General features: G+C 43.5%; 1 protein-coding gene across 5 annotated transcripts in view; it reads left to right on the top strand.

Annotated features, from left to right (window-relative positions):
• The window catches only part of HYCC1 (hyccin PI4KA lipid kinase complex subunit 1), a 162,778-nt gene that overhangs the window by 70,281 nt on the left and 70,541 nt on the right, over nucleotides 1-21,956 (top strand). For all 5 annotated transcript variants that reach the window (XM_073630088.1, XM_073630084.1, XM_073630087.1 and 2 more), the window contains one exon: nucleotides 20,209-20,289. In XM_073630088.1, the coding sequence (XP_073486189.1) occupies nucleotides 20,209-20,289 (81 nt within the window). The remainder of the gene's footprint in view (nucleotides 1-20,208; nucleotides 20,290-21,956) is intronic.

Genomic DNA, 21,956 nt, shown 5'->3' with positions numbered 1-21,956 from the left:
ATATACTTTAAAGTATATCATAAATGCACATGATTTTGTAGGTAAAAAAAAAAAAAGTGCATTTATTTATTTTAATTTGCACCTGCGATCAGCAGGTCGCGGGTGCAATGTCAGGATCCTGCTAACACTCAAGGCATTCATTCCTTGGGCATTTCCCACACTGCGTTCAGAACGCACTGCCATTGCGAGCTTCAGCGGGTGTCAAAACTAAGTTAAAGTGGTTGTAAACCCTGTACCACCACTTTTACCTACAGGTTATCTTATAATGAGGCTTACCTGTAGGTATCATGAATATCTCCTAAATCGATCGCTCGGTTCTCACAGCTCCTTGAGCATAGAGCTGGTGACTGTCAGTCACAGCTCTCTGCTCCCCCGCGCTCACTGGAGGACTGGGCTGTGGAGGGGGCGGGAGCAGCCTTCTCTCAGCAGCTCACTGAAAGGCTGAGCAGGTGTCAGTCCAGGGATCTGGGTAGGTCCCGACTCCATGGTCGTGATGACGGCGAGCCTGGACCGACTCTGTGACATCAGCAGAGAGCGGACTTCAGCCGGCTCTCTATGGAAAATGGGTCACATGAGTGCAGAACAAACTACACTCCTGTGATTCATAGGTGAAGTACAGCCAAATGGGCTTTGGCTGTACTTCTCCTTTAATGACACCCCAAAAGCAATGCATTTGCCTGCTGCAGATCATGATACAGAAGTACCATGTGATGCGATTGCAGTGAGATTCCAAAAGCAGTGCACTAACTTTGATGTGGTGCAATGCAATTTCACCCTGGTCAAAATGAATGGGGCAAGCTCCCACTGCACAGAACTGCATGGGAATTGCACAGGAACGCACAGCACATTTCTGTGCGATTCCCGATATGAACCAGCTCTCAGTATAGCAGTCTGCCCATACCTCCCGTGTGTGCAGACAGTTGCTGAATTGCAGGAAGAGTTGAAAACTACAAGCTGTCTGATGTGGCAGAGGGTACTTGTAGTTCATTCACAGAACTCTGTGTGACAGTGGGTGCGGGGAGAGGAACCTCCGCCCGCTGTCAGTGAGAGATCGGGGAGTTTAGGGACTGGAGCACAGTAACCAGTCAAGCATTACAAAAGGTGCACTTATCCTTTTCATTTTTGTGCACACAATATAATACCCAACTTTTTGTTAAATTTAAAAGATGACGTTAAGCCAAGTAAGTAGATTCCTAACATGTCATGCTTAAAGTGATTTGAAAGTTGCATTTTTTTTTTTACTTTAAAAATAACAAACATGTCATACTTAAATGCTCTGTGAAATGGTTTTGCACGGAGCAGCCCTGATCCTCCTCTTTTTGGGTCCCTCTTCGGCACTCCTGGACCCTCCCTCCTGTTGAGTGCCCCCACAGCAAGCAGCTTGCTATGGGGGCACTTGAGCTGAGCCGCAGCACCCTGCATCCATTGAGACACGGAGCTGAGTTTTGGCCCACCCCCTCTCTCTCCTGATTGGCTAACTGACTTTGACAGCAGCAGGAGAAGGAGGGAGAGTCCCAGGTGGCCGAGGCACTCGTGCACATAGCAGGATTGCTATCACAATGAACATCTCTTGTGATAGCATCTCTTTACTGAGATATCCCCAGATCTCACCTCCGCCCTGATGTCCCACTGTTTGTTTTTTTTTTTTTTTTTTTTTTGTTTTGTTTACAGATAATATAGATAGATAGATAGATAGATAGATAGATAGATAGAATTTTGAAACAAAAAAAACAAATTTTTCCTCGTTTTCTGTTTTAGCTAACTTTTTACAAAATTGTATATCTTCATAAATTTAGGCAAAAATGTAATTTGCTACATTTCTTTGGTGAAAGTAACCTAAATCAATGTATATTGATCAATCCTGCTATACTGACGGCCTATCTAATTTCTTGAGACCCTAAAATGCCAAGACAGTACAAATACCTTCCCAATTTTTTGGAAAGTGGCATTCCAAGGACGCCCTCCCAGAACTATTGAATATACAGCAGGCGACAAGTGGTTAAAGCGAGAGAAAGAAAAGGAGCGGTTTTTTTTCGGTATAAGGCCCCTTTCACACGATCAGGACCGTTCAGGTCCGCCTGTCAGTTTTGATGGCGGACCTGAACGGGCGCTTCATGTCTATGGAGCCTATGGAGCGACGGATGTCAGCGGAGACATGTCCGCTGACATCCGACCCCGTCCGATCCATTAAAAGCAGGCGGATGGCCCTACCAGATCCGTCGCTTTCATCCGATCCCTCCATAGGCAGCAGCGGCGCCTGACAAGCCCCCTCCCGCTCAGTGAGCAGAGAGGGACCTGTCATCCGCCGGCTCAGCGGAGATCAACGGACTGATCTCCCGTTGAGCCGGCGGACCGAGGCGGGCTCCGTGGAAACAGAGTCCGCCTCGTGTGAATGAGGGCTAAAGCATATTCTACGTGTGTGTGATATATGCTTAAACTTTTTGGTAACAACTTTAACACCAAGTTATGCTGTGTGAATAGGCTCATGTAACAAATCTAAAGTTAGTGTTATCCCAATTTGGTGACACAATTTGAAATACATTTTGTGAGAAATTTCACTAACGGTGTGGCTGTTAGCATAGTTAGCAGATGGCAGACACTCTGAGAAACACCGTATATTCCAGTTGTGAGCTTTTTCCAAGTTTAAGGGCCAGTTCACGCCATAGAAATGCAGTCTGGATGCATTCTAAATTCTTTTCTGCATGCGCGTTTTTGATGCAGTTCAGTGCTTTTTTTTTTTTTTTTTTTTTTTTTTCTTCTTACCATAGTGTTTTTTGGTGTGTTTTTTGGTTCGTTTTACAGCGTTCCAGTGCAGGAAAAATGCAGCATGTTCTATTATTTTCTGGAACTGCAAGCACTGGTGTGAACTATGTTTGCCTTTGATAATCATATAACCTACTTTCCATGCGTTTTTAATGCAGAAAACAAAACACACTGGACTGCATGTGGTGTGAACTGGCCCTAAAATCTTTTGTGACTTTTTTTCCCCTCTGATAACAAGCTCATTGCTGATAGTACTGTTATATCATATAATCATTTTAGAAGGAAATAACACAAAATCTAAATGCCATGTTGAAATCCTGTGAAGCAGTTAAAGGAAAAATGAGAGCAGCAGAAAGGCAGCCGATGCACGGGCTTGATTATATGTCGTTTACTTAAGTAAATGTGACAGTACTCATGTCCTCCCTTAGAGGACATTTATTCTGTCTCTTCTGCCTAGGGGTGACATTATTGCATTCTGCTGGAGACTTGTCTCTTATAGAGGCTGAGCCTTAGATGTAAAGCAATCTGGATGTGGTACACACAAGGTGCCCATGGTTCTAATTAATGCCATGAGGTTTGTTGGGAGCTATATACTCATTAGCGTCATAAGATCTTCTGTTTTTAGACTTTGTCTTGCAAAACCGTTGTGTATGACTAAGAGTAGACCAAACCTGTAGCACAAGCTTGTGTACTGCTGTCGGAGTTCTGCTTTTAGCCCAGGAGGTAAAGTATCCTCCTAGAACCAGTCAGTCCAGTATCCAGTGTTGTAGATACCACACTTACTGTTTATTTGTAAGCCGTGGTTTATCTTATCTAACACCATGTTTTTTTTTTCTTTGTGCTGCATTGACGGGTTTTGTCAACTGAACGGCACAGTCTGCCAGCTCCATTGTATTTCCTGTTTGTAAGGGGCTGCTGATCCGTTGCAGTCTTCCAGATGGAAGTCCACACACAAGCATTGGATGTGCACTCAGCAGTGTTGCCTCCTGGGGAGGTTAAGACCCAGTTGAAGACTGATGTAAAATGAATAACCTAGGATAGAGAGAGGGTGTACTGAAACATAACTTCTGCAATGCCTTACTGTTGATTTTGCAGTATTTAACCCAAAATAAAAAATGTATTATGTTGCAGCGTATCAATTCTTAGATGTGATGACTGTATTCATTTTCTTTTCTTTCTTATATTTTCACCTGTTGATCCAGCCAGTAGGTCTGTTATTTTTTCACTTTCCTTACTAGACCAAGCTGTCCAGCAAAAGTGACAGGGTTGAGACAAAACCGCTTACAATGGTCAGCCTTTATTTTAATTTATATGAAACCTTTTATCAAAAAGGAAAAATAAAAAGTTATGCTATAACTGCTTGTAAAGTTTACATGTTTATTAATCCCTTCAGATCTGCGCTATAGCCCAATGACGGCTACAGCGCGGATCTACTTTGCCGGGAGGTCGTCAATAGACATCCTCCTCTTTGCACGCTCCCCGCTGTTATCACCGAGTCAATTACCACATGATCAGCTGTCAGTCAATGACAGCTGATCTGATTTAAACAGAAGATTGGTAATCATTTTTTGGCTTTTTTTTCTGCTCACGAGCCGATCACCGACTTTTGTGCAAGGGACATCAGTTCCAAAGAGAAAGGCGAAGCCGCCTCATCTATGCCCACCAGTACCACCTGCCAGTGCCCTCAATGCCACAAATCAGTGCCCACCAGTGCATGTGTGTCAGAAATCAGTGCTACCTATCAACGCCCACGAGTGCCACCTATCAACCCATCAATGCCCTCCAGTGGTGCTAATCAGTGCTTCATCAGTGCCACCTAGCAGTGCTGCCTATCGGTGTCATCTACCAGAGCCGATCAGTGCCGCCTATCAATGCCGCCTTTATCAGTGGCCATCAGTGCAGCCTATCGGTGCCCATCAGTGCAGCCTCATCAGCGTACATCAATGAAGGAGAAAAATTACTTGTTTGCAAAATTTATTAACAAAATGCAAAACGGTTTTGTTTAATTTTAATTTTTGTTTTTTTTTAAATTCGTTCATTTTTTTTTTTTTTTTTATTTTTTTAACAAAAAATAAAAAACCCAGAGGTGATCAAATACCAGCAAAAGAAAGCTTTATTTGTGGGGAAAAAGATACAAATTTAATTTGGCTACAGTGTTGTATGACCACGCAATTGTCGTTCAAAAAGTGACAGCTCTAAAAGCTGAAAATTGGTGTGGGCAGGGGGGGTTAGGTGCCCAGTAAGCAAGTGGTTAAAAGTCAGCAGCTACAAAAATTGACACTCACCTGTCCCAGGGTCCAGCAATGCAGCTGCCCGAAGCCTTTGTTCTCTCCTCCGCCTGCCCGGGGCGCCGGCATTGCAAGTGTGGGTACCTTGCTCGTGGCCTCTTGCAATCCCTTGCATAGCAGAGCTTGGACTGGGAGAGAGAAAAACAGCAGTCTGCTGTACTGCAGTGTTCAAGTACTAACCAGGGGCATGCTAATCAAGAAAGCTGCATTACACAGAGATGACCTATGCAGTCTGCTGCTTCTCCTTTCACTATCCAGTCACAGACTGCTGGAGGGACAAGACCTGTAAAGTATTAAAGTGTTACTAAACCCACAAATTTAAAATCAGTCTGTATATGCAGTAAAAAAATGCTTGTTATACTCACAGTGGAACCTAAGAGCTTAATCTTCTGCATTGTGTAAAAAGGCTGTTTGGTCCTGCCTTCTCTGATCCTCCCCTCATTCCACTGACCCCTGATAATTTCCTGACAAGGCAGAGCCTAAGAAGTCAGGCTGCACATACTCAGTTTGGTGTGTATTGCTTGTGGATTTTTTTTTTTTTTTTTATTGGGAGGGTGCATGTGATCAGCACAGGGCCAATCAACACTGTCCAGACAGAGGGTCAGGGGTCTTACAGTCTCATAGGGCATTCAGGAAACTCTTCTTATAAGCTTTAACCAGTGCTTGGCTGGACATTGCTAGAAGTCACGAGGTTGCTATATGCTGCTGATGAGAAAAGGTATTTAGCAGTTTATATATATTAAAATAATTGCATTTCCATGTTCTGTGTACTGTGGGAGACCAGATATAATGAATGCAGGGTCCGGGGTTTAGTAACACTTTAAAGAGGAACTGCAGTCTGCTCACATAATTTGTAATAAAAACATCTTTGCCATTCTGAAGCTTACCTCCAACCAAAAAAAAAAAAAATGTTTTACTATCCAAAGATAAAACAACAAGGGCAGAAGATTTAACAGATGGAAGATTAAAAAAAGACTGAAGGTCCACTTTAACTGCAGCAGGAAAAAAAGCAGTTCTTCCCTGGCAAAGAGGACTTTCCTGTTTAGCAGAGCTGTGAAAATCTCAGGACTGTATAGACCAGCGTTGTGGGGACCCCCAACAGTAAAATTATCTTTGTAGCGTGGGTTGTCAGCATCCAAGGCAAGACAAGTAATTTGCGCCCGTAACCCACAGACATTTAGCGCTCCCTGAATCCCTTCCACTCATACAGTATTAAAACCCCTTATGATACTTTTTAGGACGTACCACTCTTTCTCTTTGTTCTCCTTTCTTTCCATTTTATCTCTCTCTATACTAATTTATTGGGTTTTTTTCCCCCATCCATCTCTCTAGCCATCTTTCTTGTTCTTTCTCTTATTCTTTCTCTCCCTTTTTCCTTGTTCCTCCCCTCTTTTCTTTTCTTCTCCCTCCTTCCATGTATTCTCTATTTTTATTCCTTCTCTTACTCCTTGGTGGGGAGGTGGGGGGGATGGGATGAGTGCCAATGCTGGGGGGGAGTTCTGCTCATCCAACTTGGGTGCTCTTGATCAAGGTCATCTGATGTGAGAACTGTAGTGGGGACTTTTAATGGCAACTATAATCACAGGTAGTGTTACTCTCTGTCTCTGGCTTTACTGTGTCTCCGACTTTGTGGCATCTCGTAGCAGTGACACCTTTGCCAAAATCAGGAGATAGGGTCTCCTCCAGCCCTTCCCACTTCACATTCCTCACCAGTCATCTGACCTCTAGTCTCTGCCCCCACCCATGCCATGAACTGAATGGGCAGCTGCAAAGAGGCTGAGTGGGTGGCCACGGGCTCCAGGAACAGCCCAGCTAGGTGGCCGCTAAAAGGCTGGGAGAGCAGTGCGGGCTTCAGGAACAGCCCAGGATTCGGTGACCCCTGGCAAATCATCATTTGACCCCCAGGTTGAGAACCACTGGTATAGACAGAAATACAAACCTTTTAGCAAGTAAAACAGCTCCGGTATATGTGATTTATCGGTTGATTTTTTTTTTTTCTGTCTGCCCAGATTTCTGCTTTAAGTCCATATTGTATTTGAAGCAACCATGTGATTGTGGCAAAAAAATAAAAATCAAGAGCTGCTTTACATATGCAAAAAAGCAAGCCAGACCTTTACTTATCCATCAGATTATTTTCTCAGCTCCCAGCTGTATGTTTCTTCCAGCAGCTTGTCCTGGAACACATATTTTGCTTTTTAAATCAGATCATCTTTTTTTATTAAAGTTTTTTTGTAGTTTTAAACACACAGCTGCACATTACACACAACAAACTAAAAAAGGTAATCAGACATACAGTGACAGTGCAAGTAATCCAAACAAAGCTGCTAGCAGCTTCCGTAAGCATACGTACTCCCGTAATCAGCAGACATTAGCTGTCCTGGAACACATTAAGTTAAAAACACACACCCGGCTTGGTCATCCAGGGACCTGTACTATTTCTTTTGTACATGTCTGATTACATTACCGAAGCTTAAAATCCATCTTTTCTCAACTGTGTAGTAAGATGACTGTTAATGTCCTGCTAAGAATTTTTTTTTTTTTACATGGGATTATCTTAATATTATAAATATCTGTTTATTTAAAAAATTGTGTTACTAGCTATGGTCCTAAATATTTGTACATTTGACGTTTTGTTCTGAGCGTTTACCGCTGCATCATATGATCTCACACGCCTACCGAGATTTCAAGATGCCCTATATTTCCAAATGGGAACAAGACCTTGACATTTCTTTCTGGCAAGAAGGTTGAGAGGATCCTCCTTTGCACTTGTAAAACGTCCATATGCTCCATATATCAGGAATCGGGCTTCAAGCTGTTGACAAGTTGGGATTATACACCCACACGGATCCATAAGATGTTCCCCCAATGTTCCAAAGTGTAATGGAGATGCGGAGAAGAGGTTGTCTGCCTGCTTCATATCTTTTGGTCCTGCCGCTTACTTCATGACTTCTGGACTGAGCTTTGATGGCAGTCTTTCTAGTGCACCACCATACTATCCCAGGAAAGAATTGCAAACCAAATACAAACAAATACGGTTGGTTTTGTAAAAATTACCTACTGCTGATCTTTGCTTTTACTACCTGAAGAATTTTCTGCATCCAGCGCCTGGTTCTATTCTGCATTCTGTGGTTCCTCCTGCCAGGTCTTATCTCAATACAGTACACAGTTGGATTAACAGGCGCAACCACCAAGTGTAGATGGGAACTTTTTCAAAGCAGAAAAGTCTTTGGCAGTGGTTGAAAGTGACATCCGGAATACAGGCAGATGACCTGGTAAATACACACTGTTCTCTTTACAGAATGGGCTTTACATTTACTTACACTGATCAGCAATTTGTTGCCCCTCGCTGGTGGTTGGTGGTGTGTGCCCCTCTTGCTGGTGGTTGGTGGTGTGTGCCCCCTTCTCGCTGGTGGTTGGTGGTGGTATGTGCCCCCCTCTCGCTGGTGGTTGGTGGTGTGTGCTCCCCTCTCGGTGATGGTGTGTGCCCCCCCCCCCTCTTCCTGGTGGTGGGTGGGTGTGTGTGCCCCCCTCTCGCTGGTGGTTGGCAGTGTGTGCGCCCTTCTCGCTGGTGATCGGCGGTGCGTGCACCCCTCTAGCTGGTGGTTGGCGGTGTGTGTGCCCCCCTCTCGATGGTGGTGGTGTGTGTGCCCCCCTCTCGCTGGTGGTAGTGTGTGTGCCCCCCTCTCGCTGGTGGTGGTGTGTGTGCCCCCCTCTCGCTGGTGGTGGTGTGTGTGCCCCCCTCTCGCTGGTGGTGGTGTGTGTGCCCCCCTCTCGCTGGTGGTTGGCAGTGTGTGCGCTCTTCTCGCTGGTGATCGGCGGTGCGTGCACCCCTCTCGCTGGTGGTTGGCAGTGTGTGTGCCCACCCCCCCTTGCTGGTGGTTGGTGGTGTGCGAGCCCCTCTCACTGGTGGTGCATGCCCCTCGTTGGTGGTCAGCTGGTGTGTTGCTAGACAAGGCTGGGTCTACGCTCTGCCTTTGCTGCCACTGCCAATGTCGCACACAACAGACACGCAAATAAAATTTAAAATTCAGGTTGTGTTGGCTGCTCACCATCCTAGGTACGACAGCAAGTATTAGAAATCTGCAGCTCCTGCTTTGAGGCAGCTTAAAAACTGAAGCTAGAGAGCCTTAAAATATTTCTGGTTTCATTTTTTCATTTTCATTATTCAAGTATTACAGACTTTCCCTTGGGCAAAATCTGATGTGTACAAACGCGCTCTAATACATGGAAAATAGTTCAGTTTTCTGGTACATTATAGAGAATTATGGTTGCCATTTACTTGATGTAAATCCATGACACACAATCTACATCGTAATGTGTTGGTTTAATGAAGGGTGTGTGAGTTTCATGATTCCATATAAGGCCTCTCTTATTACACCACAACGACTGAACGAGGCATTCTGGTTAGTGCTTTGAAGCTGTAATGAACATAATTATTGATGCCATTGTTGGATCATGTATTAGGAGGTGTGTCCTGTGGGGGAAGGTATAGGAATAGTGTAGTATGGTATGCTGTAATGATGATTGGGGATCCCCCTGCAGGGCTTCATTGTCTGCCTACACAGTTGAATATTTTGTGTTGGTGGAATGAAGTTTGTCATAGAAATAGGTTGCTGATGGCGTGCGAAGACCAATGGATACAATTTACTAATGCCTTGGTTGTTCTAAGCCGTGCTTCTTAATTAAAAAAAAAAAAAAATATATATATATATATATATATATATATATATATATATATATATATATATATATATATATATATATATATATATATATATATATATATAAAATTTATTATTATATATTTTTTTATATATATATATATATATTGTGTGTGTATAGATAGATATCACACACGTGAGTACACCCCTCCACATTTTTGTAAATATTTTATTATATCTTTTCAAGTGACAACACTGAAGAAATTACACTAACTCAACACAGCCATTAATGTCTAAACCGCTGGCAACAAAAGTGAGTACACCCCTTAGTGAAAATGTCCAAATTGGGCCAATTAGCCATTTTCCCTCTCCAGTGTCATGTGACTCGTTAGTGTTACAAGGTCTCAGGTGTGAATGGGGAGCAGGTGTGTTAAATTTGGTGTCATCGCTTTTTCATACTGGTCACAAAATTCAACATGGCACCTCATGGCAAAGAACTTTGAGGATCTGACAAAAAAAAAAATTGTTGCGCTACAGAAAGATGGCCTAGGCCAGTGATGGCGAACCTTGGCGCCCCCGATGTTTTGGAACTACATTTTCCATGATGCTCATGTACTCTGCAGTGTAGTTGAGCATTATGGGAAACGTAGTTCCAAAACATCTGGGGTGCCAAGGTTCACCATCACTGGCCTAGGCTATAAGTAGATTGCCAAGACCCTGAAACTGAGCTGCAGCATGGTGGCCAAGACCATAGAGTGGTTTAACAGGACAGGTTCCACTCAGAACAGGCTTTGCCATGGTTGACCAAAGAAGTTGAGTGCACATGCTCAGCGTCATATCCAGAGGTTGTCTTTGGGAAATAGACGTATGAGTGCTGCCAGCATTGCTGCAGAGGTTGAAGTGTGGAGTCGGCCTGTCAGTGCTCAGACCATACGCTGCACACTGCATCAAACTGGTCTGCATGGCTGTCATCCCATAAGGAAGCCTCTTGTAAAAATTATGCACAAGAAAGCCCACAAACAGTTTGCTGAAGACAATCAGACTAAGGACATGGATTACTGAACCTGTGGTCTGCTGAGACCAAGATGAACCTATTTGGTTCAGATGGTGTCAAGCGTGTGTGGCTACAACCAGGTGAGGAGTACAAAGACAAGTGTGTCTTGCCTACAGTCAAGCATGGTGGTGGGAGTGTCATGGTCTGGGGCTGCATGAGTGCTGTCGGCACTGGGGAGCTACAGTTCATTGAGGGAACCATAAATGCCAACATGTACTGTGACATACTGCAGCGGAGCATGATCCCCTCCCTTTGGAGACTGGGCCGCAAGGCAGTATTCCAACATAATGACCCAAAACACACCTCCAAGACGACCACTGTCTTGCTAAAGAAGCGAAGGGTAAAAGTGATGGACTGGCCAAGCATGACTTCAGACTAAACCCTATTGAGCATCTGTGGGGCATCCTCAAAGGAATTTGATAATAAACAGAAAAAAGTGTAGCGCTAAGACAAGGCACCTTGAAGCTAATAGGTTTGAGAGGCCTATATCCTATATGTAATATACACATATAAATGTTTTACATTTAAAAGACTCAAACTAAAATAAAATAAAAGCAAAGGTGATTAAAATAGACAGTCAGTGAATTGAAACTAAATGGGTCACTACCCAAAAGTGAAGTAAGGAGCACCTTCACCGACATGCAACATAAAAGTCTTTAGAGATGATGGAGTGCAATCACTCGAGAAAGTCCCACATCGCTATATTGAATGATGCATATATGGACCAACTTTGAATATCACACCACAGTGTCTTCCCAAACGTGCAGTGCACTCAGATGGTGCAGATGGGGGCTTACCGGAGGGTTTGAACCCAAAACAGCGTATACTGTGAGGGTCAAACCAGCTTTTATTGCTCCCTGGCAATAGTGAGAAGACCTTGGCAGCCTGATGATATTGAGGGGGGCTTTTCTGAAGGCGTATCTTCTCCAAACATAATAATGGATCACTCCGCAAAAGGTTCATAAAGGGTACAAAAGGGACTACATAGTGTGATACCGTAGATACCGTGTTTATTAAAAATCAAAGAAATACACTTACATGAAGTAGATGATAAAAAAGCGCTTGTACATAAAAGGGGCGGCAGTGGAGTCCTTCTGACGCGTTTCGTCTGAGTAGACTTCGTCCTGGGGTACCCTCCACTGCAGCCCGACTCCTTAATATAGGAACTGTGTTCATCCTGATGTGACTCCAGCCCGTTCAATTCAAAAATCTGCACTTCCGGGTTGTCCAAAATGGCGGACCCGCGTGCGTTTCAGACCTCGTTTTAGTGGGTGTATAGTGCGTTCCACCCTTTAAAACAAAGGTCAAATGTTCCCCGTGTATCGAATGTTGGAAGCCATTAACGTATTACAATAAAAAGGTTGTAAGTAATCTGACACTGAAAGTAGAATGTTTGTTCATATATATGGATTGTCAACATTGATTCGTCTCAACCACCGTGTAACCGCGAGACCTTAGCTCATCTCGCGATGTGACGCCGTGGCGTCACAACGCGGGAGCGGACATAACCATGTAGATCACTCCGCTTGCGTTCCACTGTTGGTTAGCCTGAAAGTCAAGGATCTTAGCTCATCACGCGATGTGACGCTGTAACGTCACAGCGCGAACGCGGAATTAATCATGTGGATCTACCGCTTGCGTGCCACTGATGGTTAGCGAGAAGCTTACAGTAAAACAACAAGTGAGGATAGTTTCAATATGGATGGCTTGCATTCCAGTTCAATAGAGAACCGGAAACAAGTATTTCATCCCGTGACATAGGGGCAACACAATAATTTTATAAGGGATCTGGTGTGGCCCAGTGCTATGTTAAAATTGTATAAATAAAGGGAAGCGAAAATTACATGTATGTGAACCCTTGTGTGTTAATCAATAAAACGAATTAAATGAGCTGGATTCACATGGGTCTACCCATTTCTTAAATATTTCTTCCTCAAAGGAAGGTGGAGGAGCACAAGGTCTTTAACCACTTGACCACTGGGCATAAAACCCCCTTCCTAACCAGACCAATTTTCAGCTTTCGGTGCTCTCACACTTTGAATGACAATTACTCAGTCATACAATACAGTACCCATATGAAATTTTTGTCCTTTTTTTCACACAAATAGAGCTTTCTTTTGGTGGTATTTAATCACCGTTGGGTTTTTTATTTTTTGCGCTATAAAAGAAAAAAGACTGAAAATTTGGTAAAAAAATGAATTTTTCTTTGTTTCTGTTATAAAATTTTGCAAATTAGTAATTTTTTCTTCGTAAATTTTGGCCAAAATTTATACTGCTACATATCTTTGGTAAAAATAAGTACAACTTGGTGTATATTATTTGGTCTTTGTGAATGTTAGAGTCCAAATGCTATGGTGCGAATATCTGAAAATTGATCACACCTGAAGTACTGACGGCCTATCTAATTTCTTGAGACCCTAACATGCCAGAAAAGTACAAATACCCCCCAAATGACCCCTATTTGGAAAGAAGACATTCCAAGGTATTTAGAAAGATGCATGGCGAGTTTTTTTTGAAATTGTCATCTTTTCCCACAATTCTTTGCAAAATCAAGATTTTTTTTTTTTTCTTTTTTTTTTTTTCACAAAATTGTCATATTAGAAGGTTATTTCTCACACACAGCATATGCATACAACAAATTGTACCCCAAAACACATTCTGCTATTACTCCCGAGTATGGTGATACCACATGTGTGAGACTTTTACACAGCGTGGCCACATACAGAGGCCCAACATGCACGGAGCACCTCCATATAATTTATATTTTTAGCAAAGACCCTAGAAAATACAATGGCGGTTGTTGCAACTTTTTATCTCGCACGGTATTTGCGCAGCAATATTTCGAATGCGTTTTTTGGGGGAAAAAAAACAGTTTTGTGCTTTAAAAAAAAATAAAACAGTAAAGTTAGCCCAATGTTTTTGCATAATGTGAAAGATGAAGTTACGCCGAGTAAATAGATACCTAACATGTCACCCTTCAAAATTGCACACTCTCGTGGAATGGTGCCAAACGTCGCTACTTAAAAATCTCCATAGGTGACGCTTTAAACTTTTTTACTGGTTACATGTTTTGAGTTACAGAGGAGATCTAGGGCCAAAATTATTGCTCTCGCTCCAACGTTTGCAGTGATACCTCACATGTGTGGTTTGAACACCGTTTTCATATGTCAGCGGGACTTACGTATGTGTTCGCTTCTGCATGCGAGCACACGGACATGGGCGCTTTTTAAAATTTTTTTTTTTTTTTTTTATTGTTTATTTTACTTTATTTATTTTAGTTTGACACTTCCCCCCCCCCCCCCCCCCCAAAAAAATTTTTGATCACTTTTATTTCTATTACAAGAAATGTAAACATCCTTGTAATAGGAATATGGCATGACAGGTCCTCTTTACAGTGAGATATGGGGTCAATAAGACCCCACATCTCACCTCTAGGCTGGGAAGCCTGAAATAAAAAAAAAAAAAAACGATCTTGGCTTCGATCATAGCGGTGAGTCGGTAGAAGCATCGGAGGGTGGCGGGAAAGGGGGGGCGTCCCCTCTCGCCTCCCATAAGAACGATCAAGCAGTGGAACAGCCGCTATGATCATTCTTATGGTATAGGAAATCGCCGGCTGAAAAAGCTGATATCTGAATGATGCCTGTAGCTGCAGGCATCATTCAGATATCCCCGCTCAAAGTCAAGGACGTCATATGACTGTGGGCGGGAACTGGTTAAAAATTGCGGAGTATTGCGGAGTATTGCGGAGTAGTGCAGGGTATATTGCCGGGCATATTGCAGAGTATTGCCGGGCATATTGCAGAGTATTGCCGGGCATATTGCAGAGTATTGCCGGGCATATTGCAGAGTATTGCCGGGCATATTGCAGAGTATTGCCGGGCATATTGCAGAGTATTGCCGGGCATATTGCAGAGTATTGCCGGGCATATTGCAGAGTATTGCCGGGCATATTGCAGAGTATTGCCGGGCATATTGCAGAGTATTGCCGGGTATAATGCAGAGTATTGCCGGGTATAATGCAGAGTATTGCCGGGTATAATGCAGAGTATTGCCGGGTATAATGCAGAGTATTGCCGGGTATAATGCAGAGTATTGCGGGGTATAATGCAGAGTATTGCGGGGTATAATGCAGAGTATTGCAGGGTATTCTGCAGAGTATTGCGGATGGATGTGACTGTATTTGTCACTGAGCACCGCTGTGGGCTGCATGTGTAGTGCTGCCATCCGATCCCTCCCCCTCTCCCCTCGCACTGTACCGATCGGTACAGAGAGGGGCGGGAGGAACCGGCGTCATGACATGACGCCAGTCTGTTGACATGTGATCGCTCCGTCATTTGACGGAGCGATCACATGGTAAACGGCCGCGATCGGTCATGGAAGTTCTCGGGTGCGCGCCCCAGGGGGCGCGCGAGAGCAGTATTCTGGGAGGACGTCCCACGGACGTCCACCCAGAACTAGCCGACCGCGCTGCAGCCGTCTTTCGGCTATGGCCCGGTCGGCAAGTGGTTAACATCCACCAGCTCCGTGATGTCGTCATGGAGGAGTGGAAGGGGACTCCAGTGGCAACCTGTGAAGCTCTGAACTCCATGCCCAAGAGGGTTAAGGCAGTGCTGGAAAATAATGGTGGCCACACAATATTGACACTTTGGGCCCAATTTGGACATTTTCACTTAGGGGTGTACTTGCTTTTTTGAGATACTGTGTGTACTGTAGCCTAGGCCTTAGGTCTGTTCCTTAGAACAAAAGGGTTTCCTTGAGTTAAGCTCTCTCCTAGCTTACTCCTGATCAGCGCCTTGCTGTTCTGTCACAAAGTACATCTGCCTCCTGCAGACATGCATGCTCTGCCTGCACCCATGCAGTCTCTGACTCCTGCACAGGAATGGGAGTCCACATGTCTCCCATGCACAGACTTCCTGTCTGTCGGGTGGGGCTCTGAGCCATAGTCAGGTCACAACTAAATAGCCCAACACACAGCTGTGCAATCTGTGTGCCTTTCTCTCCAAAATCTGGTGTAAACCAGCAATACTCCATTTAGCACAGGGTCCCTATGATTGTATGTATGTATGTGTGTGTGTGTGTGTGTGTGTGTGTGTGTGTGTGTGTATATATATATATATATATATATATATATATATATATATCTATTGTAGGGTTGTCCCGATACCACTTTTTTAGGACCGAGTACAAGTACCGATACTTTTTTTTTTTTTTAATGTCACATGACAGTTTTTTTTTTTTTTTTTTTTTTTTTTAATCAGCCCTTTTGGGGGGCTTTGGTGAGATATCAGGGGTCTTAACAGACCTCTGATATCTCCCCCTTGAGACAGAGAAAGAGACAGAGGATAGAGATTCCCCAGTCCCTTTCTCTGCAGCCTCAGCTGCACTGACAATGAATGGAGAGAAGACAGCGGCTTCTCTCCATTCATAAACTGACACATCGTAATCACAGGAGATTACAATGTATCAGTTATGTGAATGGACAGAGTCAGCTGACTCTATCCATACACAAAGGAAGGAGGAGGGGGACGGAGGAACTGAGGGGGAGAACGGAGCGGACAGATAAGGAGAGAGGAACGGAGGGGACAGATAAGGAGAGAGGAAAGTAGGGGGAGAACGGAGGGGGAGAACGGAGGGGGACAGATAAGGAGAGAGGAATGCAGGGGACAGCGGAGAGGCACAGAGGAACGGAGGGGGCACGGAGGAGGATGCAGTGACAGTCAGCTGTGACCGATCACCGCTGTATGTCACTAAAGCTGGTGAAAGCCGCTGGGGGAGAATCTTGTAACTCCCCCACTCGCGGATCACAGCTGTCCTCTAGGTATCATCGGGAGCATTTGCCCGAGTACAAGTACTTGGGCAAATGCTCGGTATCGGTACCGATACTAGTATCGGTATCGGGACAACCCTAATAAATTGTATGTGAAACCCTTGGAATTAACTGGTTTTCTGCAGTAATTTGCCATAAAATGTGATCTAATTCTCATATAAGACACAACAATAGACAAACAGGATGTGATTAAGCTGGTAACACACAAGCAGTTCTAATTTTATCGTGTTTTTTTTTTTTTTTTTTTTTTAACACAGCCATTAAACATTCACAGTGCTGGAGGAAAAAGTAAATGATCCCATAGACCAGGGATATGCAATTAGCGGACCTCCAGCAAAACTACAAGTCCCATCATGCCTCTGCCTCTGGGTGTCATGCTTGTGGCTGTCAGAGTCTTGCTATGCCTCATGGGACTTGTAGTTCTGCAACAGCTGGAGGTCCGCTAATTGCATATCCCTGCCATAGACTAATTACTTCAACAAAAGCGAATTAGAGTCCGTAAGTTGCACACCTGGAGTCCAAATAATGAAATGTGTTTGGAGGTGTGGTTTAGAGATACTTTGATAACAGAAACTCAACATTTTAAGATTGCTGTTCATAAGGAGCATCAGCTGATGTGAACCATGTCTCTCAAAAAGGAGCTCTCTGAAAACCAGTTAATGCCAAGATGTTTGCATACTTTTTCTTGCCACTCTGTGTTTGTGTGTGTGTGTGTGTGTGTGTGTGTGTGTGTGTGTGTGTGTGTGTGTTAGTAGCCTGTAAACATAAGTTGACAGATGGCCGATCTGACTGCAACCCTCTGGAACTTAGCAGATGCCCAATACCCAACAGCTATGGGGGTGTGAGGAGGCACATCAGTTAGAAGACCTGTTCTGAGCAGTAGGGCTTGTCCCCAAGATAAGGGCTGCCAGTAGTGTGTGCATTGCTCTTATTCTCCTTCTGTCTTTTCTATACTGACATGTGCCTGCTAGGTCGGTCACCAAAGTCAAGCAAAGCACATCTCAACCCAAGAACACAAATGTAATATATTGCAGTGTACCAACCCACTTAGGGTGTTTTTTTTTTTTTTGTTGTTTTTTTTTTTCCTTAAAGCTTTTTCTTGGGCGCTGTAATGTTTGAAGACAGAATGGAGTGAGGCTTTATTTAAACGGTTACATTTTTAAAATTCTTATTATACCTTTTTTTAAATTTTAGAATAGTTACTGCACTGGCAACACAATAGAAAGAACAGACCAGGTTTGACCTATAGGTTTCTACTAAATGTTCCTAAGATGTAATTTCGAATTGTGAATTTCAAATTTTTAAATGGAATTTGATTAGAGGATGTGTTTAGGTTTTTATTGCTGTCTGTGCCTCTGTTAAGGAGATTCACCCTTTGGGTTGTCCCCAGAACAGGAAGAGAGCTATAATCTTCCAATGGATATACTAGTTCTGGTGACAATAGAGATTCCCTGACTTTGGAGGGATTTCTTTTCACTTTTTTGGCTATGGAACATGAAGTGAAAGGAAATCTCCCTAATGTGACACTAATGCCGCGTACACACGATCGGAATTTCGGCCCGCAAAAGACCGAAGAGAGTTTTTCGTCGGAAAATGCGACTCTGTGTATGCTCCATCGGTCTTTTGCTGGGGGAATTCCAATCAGCAAAAGACCGAGAGCATGCTCTCCGTTTTTCGGTCAGGAAAAGTTCCTATCCAAAAATGCGAACCTCTGTGCAATTCCGACACACAAAATCCCTATGCATGCTCGGAAACAATTGGACGCATGCTCTGAAGCATTGAACTTCATTTTCTTGTCTTGTCGTAGTGTTGTACGTCACCGTGTTCTTGACAGTCGTAATTTCAGCAAACTTTTGCGTGACCGTGTGTATGCAAGGCAAACTTGAGCGGAATCCCATCGGAAAAGCCATCAAGCGAGAAATACGCTCCTGTGTACGCGGCAATACAGTATCCAACCTTCTTTGCAAATAACATCCAACTTATTTTTATATATTTTAAAGGGACTTGCATTATATGTATGATGACTAACACTAAAACCTAGTACACACGAAGAGAAAATCAGATGACTGATCGTTCGATTTTTCCACAAAAGTACAAATCGTAATGTAGTCAGAATGGTAGTGACTTGTACAAAAATTCTCATCCGACAAAGGGAAACGTAGGCAAATGTAGCTACATACTAGCCTAGTAGAAGAGGAAGTGTAGGGTTGTTCTATGCTTCTGGGCATGTGCATTTTTTTTCTATTTGATTATTTCTGTACGATTACTGTACACCTTAAACAAAAATTGGACATTGTGTTCGCTTACAATAAAATTTTTCTAGCCTGCACCTTCAGTTTTGTCACCCCAAAAGTCAGAATCGGCTGTCGAAAGCACTATACTAACGACCAGATAATCGTCTGATTGCTCGTCGTCCAAAAATTTTCTTCTGATCCTTCTTATCATGCGTTTTGGGTCTTAAACTCGGCCATACATGGATCGAAATTTGGCTGGTTCAGCGGGTACTAGTTTGAATTTCAATTCATGTATGGGCAGGCTGATTGTACCCAAGTCGATCCATCGATCGACTTGTTCAACCAAGCCTGTCTGGTTTTTCTACATGCGATTACAGATGGCGGCTCTAGATGCAATCATTGTATTCTGCCAGCCAGGAAGTCTCCCCCCACCAGCAGAATACAATAGTACTGACGCTGTTGATGGGGGAGTCAAGCAATTTACTTTTTCTTTCACCCGTGGTGGAAGGAAAGAAAATCGATTAATCTATGGCTTGATTTGTTTTCACTTTACACGGTTTGTGTTGACTATGGTTTTTAAGTAATATGTGTTTGTGTAGAGCTGCACCTTTTTGCTTTATATTAAGAGTCTACCTGTGTTCAATTCTGAACGGCTAATCGCAAAGTTTAAATACACAACAAAAGCAGTTTTGTGGTAAACCTTCCTTATCAATGAGGAGAAGCAGCTCATTGATAAGTTTATCTCTCTGCTCTCTACTGCGACTTGTGGGGCGACTTGCAGACTACTTTGCTGCAACTTTAGAAGCATCCTTCGGGAATGCCCGTGTAATCTTCCTGTAATGTAGGATCCCAATCACAAAAACATAGATGAGGATCCAACTTGGAGGAGACTTCCATGAAAGTCTATGGGCACAAGTCGGATAGAAGTCTCCTTGAAGTAGTACAGGAACCTTTTCTAAAGTCGGAGCAATTTCAGTAGTGCTAATTAGGACAACTCTCATTGACTAACATAGGATTTCACATGTCATGCGACTTGGGGTGTCACAAGTCGGGTCCCAAGTCGCAGCAGTGTAAACCGAGCCTCAGCCCGATGGTTGATATCCCTGTGGATAGCACTAATTGGCTCTTGGTACTGTCCCTACCTATCTCAGTCCGCGTTCTGCTGTGCTAAGTATTAGAAGTTCATATCAGGACATGTATTTATATAATATGAATTTATCATTTTTACAAAATACATAATTGGCTGAAATAATTTCATGTTTGCTGGGTGTTTAGTTTTAAAAGCTTTTTTTTTTTTTGTAATATTAACGTCCCATTGTAATGGCTTATGAGAATGTTTGTTTGTTTCTATAGATGAACCTGTTTTATTTTCTTCTTTCAGGAAATTATGGATGATCAGGGACACAGCAAGATCTTGTCTTTTACTATTCCATCCTTGTCAAAGCCATCTGTATTTCATGAGGTAAGTAAAAACTCTGCTTGTGTTCTCCTGGAATGAGCTTCTGACGGTGATTTTCAGTTGTTTTATCCATCTGTCCATATTCTCCTTGTACAGCTGGCTTATACTGTATATTTCACACATCGTCTCTTGTGGGTGGCATTAGTCAGAGATACTTTAACACAATAAAGGTTACATTTTATATACCCCAATACAGTAAAAAAAGAACAGCTCCATCTAAAGTGCGTGACTTGGTTTTAGGTGTGCTGTTGAAGGATTCAATCCTTGGTCAAGCTCTAAAAGGTCTTCAGGACTGTGCTTGGGGTGTTCTCCATTATCCTTGTCCGCCTTTATGCCGAGCAGCAATATCCTTCAATCTGTACCATCTATAATATATAATTTGTAATGATTTGTACATTTTTCTTCTAGTGGCTGCCTGTAATTCCAGTGCAATTATATAGGCTCCCTGAATAATACCACCTTTGATGAAAAATCTCAGCCTCCCTCCGCATAGAGCCTTTTGTTGACAGCTAGGTTTGCACTGGTAGAGGAGCAGTATGGCACAACCACTGTGCAGCACTGTTAAACAGGAAGTAGAGCCTATTTATATATTGAATAAGCAAATATAGCTGCCTCAGTGTTTATAATTGAGACAGCAAGTGTCCCAATCTGCACCATGCTGGCAGGGGACAGGCCTTTCTACTTGGGCTGCATTCCAAATAAGTTGAACTATGGGACCTGGAATTGATTTAGCTGATTTAACAGCTTCCCGTCCAGCCTATAGCAGAATGACAACCAGGCAGGGGCTCAATTGTTCTGACTGGACAGGCTCTTTACCACTTGATCAGTTGTGTCCAATCACAGCTGATCACAGTGTAAATAGGAAGTGCCCGTTCTTGGCATTCCTCTACTCGCGCTGACAGCAGAGGAGAGCCGATAAGCGACTCTCCTGACAGGGGTCTGCACTGATAAACCAGTGCATTATCAGTGCAGGCCCACCTGTGCCCCCCAGTGGTGCCAATCAGTGCTGCCTTTCAGTGTCCATCAGTGCCACCTCATCAGTGCCCAACGTGCAGTGAAACGTGCTTCTGCTGTAATAATGTGATCGTGAATAAAGCTTTGGAACCATTCTGGAGATCCATGGTGTGCTGGTGACATTTTATCACTCTGACTATTTTCGGTTCCAGCCGTTGGTTGCTGCAGCATCCACTCACACACTGCCATTTCTTCAGAAACGCATGCATTGGAAATAGTATGCTGGAATCTTTGCGCAAAATTGCAAGGCACAGGAAAGACTGGTTCTGCAGCCTCCTAGGCTATGTGAGCCCAGGAGGCTGCAGGGTGAGGGAGGGATAAGATGAGAAATATCCTGCTTGCCTAGGTGAGGGTTGAGAAAGTGGAAGCGGGTACTGACAAACTGGTACTACCCTCCCCTCCACCCAACAAACCTACAACTCCATTACAGGCAGTGGGTAGGTAGAGAATGAGTGGTATTTGACTTTTTGAGTAAAGTTCTGCTTTAGGTTTTTGCTTTAACCCCACTTGGCAGTATTCCTGAGTGTGGCTCGGGGTTAAATTACCGTACCATTAGCGCTAACCCTGAGCCGCACTTGGGATTGCATTGCAGAATCCTGGTACAGGTAACTTACCTTGTCACCAGGATCCTGCGATGTCCCCCCACTGTGTCCTCC

The sequence above is a fragment of the Aquarana catesbeiana genome, linkage group LG05, assembly GCF_042186555.1.
Source record: "Aquarana catesbeiana isolate 2022-GZ linkage group LG05, ASM4218655v1, whole genome shotgun sequence".
NCBI lineage: Eukaryota > Metazoa > Chordata > Amphibia > Anura > Ranidae > Aquarana > Aquarana catesbeiana.
This window is presented reverse-complemented; position numbering and strand designations above follow the sequence as displayed.